The 6,530-nt window shown below is 46.7% G+C and overlaps 1 protein-coding gene across 1 annotated transcript in view; it reads left to right on the forward strand.

Annotated features, from left to right (window-relative positions):
• The first annotated feature begins 2,569 nt into the window (after positions 1 to 2,569).
• The window catches only part of LOC104989533 (UDP-glucuronosyltransferase 1-1-like), a 129,344-nt gene continuing 125,383 nt past the window's right edge, over positions 2,570 to 6,530 (forward strand). The window contains exon 1 of the mRNA XM_010841239.1: positions 2,570 to 3,515. Coding sequence (XP_010839541.1) covers positions 2,664 to 3,515 — 852 coding nt within the window. The 5' untranslated portion in view covers positions 2,570 to 2,663. The remainder of the gene's footprint in view (positions 3,516 to 6,530) is intronic.

Here is a 6,530-nt window from a genome sequence, read left to right on the forward strand (position 1 = left end):
CATATCCCCAACGGGGTTTCCCAGGTGGCACAGTGGTAAAGAATCTGCCTGCCAATGCAGGAGATGTGTATTCGATTCCTGGGTCAGGAAGATCCCCTGGAGAAGGAAATGACACCCCACTCCTGTATTCTTGCCTGGGAAATTCCATGGATAGAGCAGCCTGGTGGGCTACATACAGTCCATGATGTCACAAAAGATTTGGATAGAGCTTAGCAACTAAATGACAACAGCAATGTCCTTATAAAAAAGGGTAAGTCATCAGAGGTTAGAAGGGAACCTGGAGCAGACCATTCCTGAAAGCCTCCAGAAGAAATCCACCTGGCCCATGCCTTGATCTCAGGCATTCAGTCTCCAGAACCCTGGTAGTAAATTTCTGCAGTTTAGGCCACCCACTGTGCAGTCTTTGCTTCAGGGGCCCTCATTAGTGGGAAATTCCCTAAGCCAATGGGAAATTGCTTTCTAAGCCAAGAAAGTGTTCTGCGGTGTCTGGGGTCCAATGCTAGAGACATATTTTTGTTTCAAATCCTGGCTGGTTGAGTCACCATCAAATCCCTGTCACCTGCTGCTTTCCCTTTGTTTTATATTTCTACATTCTCTCCCCTTTTACATTTTTCCACTTTCTCTCCTGCCTCTTTTACTCCTCCTATCCTCTTTCCATTCGCAGTGCACAACTTAGAACTTTCACTCCTTGAGATTTTATCTTAAAATTAGTTAATTATTAGGCTGCCTTGGGTCTTAGTTACAGAATCCATGGTCTTTGTTGCACACACTCTCTAGTTGTGGCACGCAGGCCCAGTTGCTCCATGGCATGCCATCTGGACAAACCTAGACAGCGTATTAAAAAGCAGAAGCATCACTTTGCCGACAAAGATTTGTCTAGCTAAAGCTGTGGTTTTCCTAGTAGTCATGTATAGATGTGAGAGTTGGGCCATAAAGAAGTCTGAGTGCCAAAGAATTGATGCTTTTGAATCGTGGTGCTGGAGAAGACACTTGAGAGTCCCTTGGACTGCAAGGAGATCAAACCAGTCAATCCTAAAGAAAATCAGTCCTGAATATTCACTGGAAGGACTGATGCTGAAGCTCCAGTACTTTGGCCCCCTGATGGAAAGGACCTGATGCAAGGAAAGATTGAAGGCAGAAGAAGGGGGCAGCAGAGGATGAGATGGTTGGATGGCATCACTGACTCAGTGGACATGAATTTTAGCAAGATCCGGGAGATAGTAGAGGACAGAGGAGCCTGATGTGCTACAGTCTGTGAAGTCGCAGAGGGTAGGACAAAACTTAGCAGCTGAGCAGCAATAACAACAAAGTTATTTGGGATCCTAGTTCCCAGACCAGGGCTCAGGCCCACATCCCTGCATTGCCAGGCAGACTCCCAACTCCTGGACCGCTAGGGAAGTCCTCCTTGAGACAATCTGAGGATTTGCTTTTGCCCAGCAGAGGGCTTTTCGGTTCATCCACACAGAACCCGGCTGCCTGATCAGAGCCAGAGGAAGCCCCTCTGAGGGACCTGCCCTGGTGCCCACACTCTCGGATTAGCAGATTAACTCACTAATTCTAGATGGAACCCTCTGTGGCAGATGCAGCAATTCAGGTGCAGAGCAGTGGGTTGTGCTGCTGGGGTCGGAGGAGGGTGAGGAAGGGGAGGCTACAGACTTTAGAATTTCTGTTTTTACCACAGTCCAAGTGGACGTTGTGGTCTTTGAGCACATATCTGTTGGGATTATTTTTTAAAATAGTTTAATTTATTTACATTTGGCTGTGCTGCTGTGTTCGTTGCTGCGGGGCTTTTTATCTCCAGTTGTGGCAGGCGGGGGCGACTCTCTAGTGTTCCGCCGGCTTCTCATCATGGAGGTTTCTCTTGTTGCAGAGTGTGCACTCTAGGGCATGAAGGCTTCAGTAGTTGTGGGATGTGGGATGTGGGATCTTCCCGGGCCAGGGATCAAACCCCGGTCTCCTGTACTGGCAGGTGGACGCTTGACTACGGAGCCACCAGGGAAGCCCTTTGTTGAGATTCTTTTTGTCTTCTGGTATAAAAGAGAGCCCCCAGGCACAGTGGTGAGACCAGGAGAGGTGGGGTGGGAGGAAGGTCAGACTCCGTGCCAGGGTAGCTTTCTGCGTGCCCCCTTGAATCCAGCTGTCGCTGTGGTAACCAGGTAACCAGGATTTGGAGTGACCAGCTCTGCTGTGTTGTTCAGATGCCTAAACTTGGCATCTGTTCACCTTGCATTTGGGAATGAGAAAGGTTGACAAGTGGGGAAGCCTTGATAAATATTTGTCCATGGACATGGTCACGGATGCTGCAGAATCCAGGGTGTGGACTGCTCAGGATGGAGGGCTGAAGCTAGCCCCCGGAACCTTCCTAGATGTCCCCCAGTGGGAGTGGGACAGACCTATTTTTAGGGATGCAGAGAAAAACAAAAATAAATCAAGAGGCTCAGGTGAACGCTGGTAAGGGGCCTGGTCATTGCAAGTTAGCCATGTGCTTGAAAGTGGTTAAACATTAATTTAGATTCCTTCATGTAATAGGGCAGTTCAGGGCAAGGAGAGGTAGGCTGGGTCTGTGAAGGGCAGGGATTTGTTGAAGAAAAAAAAAATTCTCCCAGAGCTTGGCAGTTTGGAGCCTGTAAATTATTCTTGTTGCTACCTGCCAATTCTGTAGCATGGCTTGCCTTCTTTGGAGAGTTTCCGTGGCGGTTTTCTTCTTAGCACTTTGGGGCTTCACCCTGGGGGACAGGCTGCTGGTGGTCCCTCAGGATGGAAGCCACTGGCTCAGCATGAAGGACATCGTTGAGCATCTCAGTGAGAAAGGGCATGAGATCATGGTGGTGGTGCCTGAAGTCAACCTGCTCCTCCAAGAGTCCAAGCACTACACAAGGAAAATCCACCCAGTGCCGTTCGACCAGGAGGAGCTGGAAGCCCGTTACCGCTCCTTCGGGAAACACCACTTTTCTCCACGCTGGTTGGTGACTGCCCCTGTGGTGGAGTATAGGAACAACATGATTGTCATCAATATGTACTTTCTCAACTGCCAGAGTCTCCTGAGGCACTCAGACACCCTGCGCTTCCTCCGGGAGAACAAGTTTGACGCCCTGTTCACAGACCCGGCCTTACCTTGTGGGGTGATCCTGGCCGAGTACCTGAACCTGCCCTCCGTGTATCTCTTCAGGGGCTTCCCCTGTGCCCTGGAGAACACTTTCACCAGGACTCCGAGCCCCTTGTCCTACGTCCCCAGGTACTACACTCAGTTCTCAGACCACATGACCTTCCTCCAAAGGGTGGGCAATTTCCTGGTGAACTACCTGGAGAACATTCTGCTCTACGCGCTGTATTCCAAGTACGAAGACCTGGCAGGGGAAGTCCTTGGGAGACAGGTGCACTTGCCGGCCTTGTATCGGAAGTCCTCCATTTGGCTGTTAAGATACGACTTTGTGTTTGAGTATCCCAGACCAGTCATGCCCAACATGGTCCTCATCGGAGGGTCCAGCTGCAAGAAACAGGGCGTCCTGTCTCAGGTGAGTGGCTGGCTTTCTTTCGGGTGGCCCTGTGTCTTCCTGGGGAGACGTGGTTCTTTCGTGTTCTGTCTTCCCTCTAGCATTTGGCTCCAGGGAGTGCTGCCTGAGGAGGAGAGGACAGGCTGAGGTTTTGAATGATGCTGTGGCCTGGAAGGAACACAGAGGTGGTTCATGGCAACAGCAGGAGATATCTTGAGCAAGGTTATCTGGGGGCACTCACAGAATCCTCGAATGAGCCTGACAAGTTTCCAGTCCAAATCCTCTGCTTGTCTGTTGAGGGAACAGGTGAAGCTGGATCAAGAGGACACAGAGCTAAGAGGCTTGTTTGTTGCTGTTGTTTAGTTGGTAAGTCATGTCTGACTCTTTGCCACCCCATGGTCTGTAACTTGCCGGGCTCCTCTGTCCATGCTGGCCCAGGTCCGAATACCTTCTTGCTAGCTCAGGTCCAAATACCTTCTTCCTGTGGCTGAGTCCCTTTGCTGTCTGCCTGAAACTACCACAACATTTTAAATTGGCTATACTGAAATTTAAAATAAAAAGTAAAAAAAAAAGAAGTACATTCTCCCATCTCTGTGCACTGCCTTTTCCGTGGACCCTAAACCAGGAGTCAGCACAGGATAGCTACTGGACAGAATCTGCCCAGAGCTAAGAATGGTTCTACATTTTTTTTCTGAAGGCATGTTATAAACCACAACAAAGAGTGTGTGACAGCAATGTGTGGGGTATGCTGAGCCTGCATATTTACTATCTGACTCTTTACAGAAAAGGTGTGTTGACCTCTGACCTAAGGCAAGTGTCCCTAGATGCCCTCTTGACATGTGTGGAAGAGGGCCCAGAGCTACTCTGGAAAATAAAAACTTGTGAGTTTCGTGAGATTGTTTGGTTTTGCTTTAATATTTACAACTTTGAAAGACTTCCAATCACTTGTTCACACCGGAATTCTCTTGTAAAGTGATTTTTTTTTTTTCCTCAGAAAGAAACCCTGAAATAAATCCCAAAGGCCCTCACCACCCTTCTTGAACATCTGCTGATTAACACGCTAGACAGTTGGCATCAGCTATGGGAACAGGGCAGGGGCTGATGAGCTTAACTAGACTCGTTTCAGGAAACACAGAGCATGAACTAGAAATTATGGGTTCTAAGAAATTTTAATTAAGACATTAATAAGCAAAAATGTACGAAGAAACATTTGGCATAAGAAGGGAAGAAAATAGCGTTTTTGTTACCTTGATACCTATCATTTTATTTTAAAAAAAAAAAAAAAGAGTTGTATTTAGATATTAAAAAACCACATTATAGTGGATGTACTTTCTGAGCCCCGTGAATCTTTACTTGGTGCTTGACTTACATTTATGTGTGAATTGCAATCCCATTTAACAATAGAGAACATTCTGTACTACAATACATAATTATCAACTTATATTTGTAAATTACTGGAGGTTCAGTTCCGTTCAGCCCAGTTCAGTTGCTCAGTTGCGTCCGACTCTTTGGGACCCCATGGACTGCAACTCCAGGTCTCCCTGTCCATCGCCAACTCACGTCCATTAAGTGGGTGATGCCATCCAACCATCTCATCCTCTGTTATCCCCTTCTCCTCCTGCCTTCAATCTTTCCCAGCATCAGGGTCTTTTCCAATGAGTCAGTTATCAAATCAGGTGGCCAGAGTATTGGAGTTTCAGCCTCAGCATCAGTGAAGCTGATTCATTCACCTTCCATGAATGATCCATTAATTCATTCACCTTCCAGTGAATATTCAGGACTGATCTCCTTTAGGGTGGACTGGTTGGAACTCCTTGTTGTCCAAGAGACTCTCAAGAGTCTTCTACAACACCACAGTTCAAAGCATCAATTCTTCAGCGCTCAGCTTTCTTTATAGTCCAACTCTCACATCCATACATGACCACTGGAAAAACCATAGTTTTGACTAGATGGACCTTTGTTGGCCAAGTAATGTCTCTGCTTTTGAATATGCCATCTAGATTGGTCATCACTTTCCTTCCAAGGAGTAAGCGTCTTTTAATTTCATGGCTGCAGTCACCATCTGTAGTCATTTTGGAGCCCAGAAAAATAAATTCTGACACTGTTTCCACTTTTTCCCCATCTATTTACCATGAAGTGATGGGACCGGATGCCATGATCTTAGTTTTCTGAATGTTGAGCTTTAAGCCAACTTTTTCACTCTCCTCTTTCACTTTCATCAAGAGGCTCTTTAGTTCTTCACTGTCTGCCATAAGGGTGGTGTCATCTGCATATCTGAGGTTATTGATATTTCTCCCAGCAATCTAGATTCCAGTTTGTGCTTCATCCAGCCCAGCGTTTCTCATGATGTCCTCTGCATAGAAGTTAAATGAGCAGGGTGACAATATACAGCCTTGACGTACTCCTTTCCCTATTTGGAACCTGTCTGTTGTTCCATGTCCAGTTCTAACTGTTGCTTCCTGACCTTCATACAGGTTTCTCAAGAGGCAGGTCAGGTGGTCTGGTATTCCCATCTCTTTCAGAATTTTCCACAGTTTACTGTGATCAACAGAGTCAAAGATGTGAAGATGGGCTCAATAAAGGACAGAAATGGTATGGACCTAACAGAAGCAGGTCTTCTGTTTTTGGCTCCAAAATCACTGCAGATGGTGACTGCAGCCATGAAATTAAAAGACACTTACTCCTTGGAAGGAAAGTTATGACCAACCTAGACAGCATATTAAAAAGCAGAGACATTACTTTGCCAACAAAGATCCATCTAGTCAAGGCTATGGTTTTTCCAATAGTCACGTATGGATGTGAGAGTTGGACTATAAAGAAAGCTTAGCACTGAAGAATTGATGTTTTTGAACTGTGATGTTGGAGAAGACTTTTGAGAGTCCCTTGGACTGCAAGAAGATCCAACTAGTCCATGCTAAAGGAGATCAGTCCTGGGTGTTCATTGGAAGGACTGACATTGAAGCTGAAACTCCAATACTTTGGCCACCTGATGCGAAGAGCTGACTCATTTGAAAAGGCCCTGATGCTGGGAAAGAC

The sequence above is a fragment of the Bison bison genome, unplaced genomic scaffold (assembly GCF_000754665.1).
Source record: "Bison bison bison isolate TAMUID 2011002044 unplaced genomic scaffold, Bison_UMD1.0 scf7180017864158, whole genome shotgun sequence".
NCBI lineage: Eukaryota > Metazoa > Chordata > Mammalia > Artiodactyla > Bovidae > Bison > Bison bison.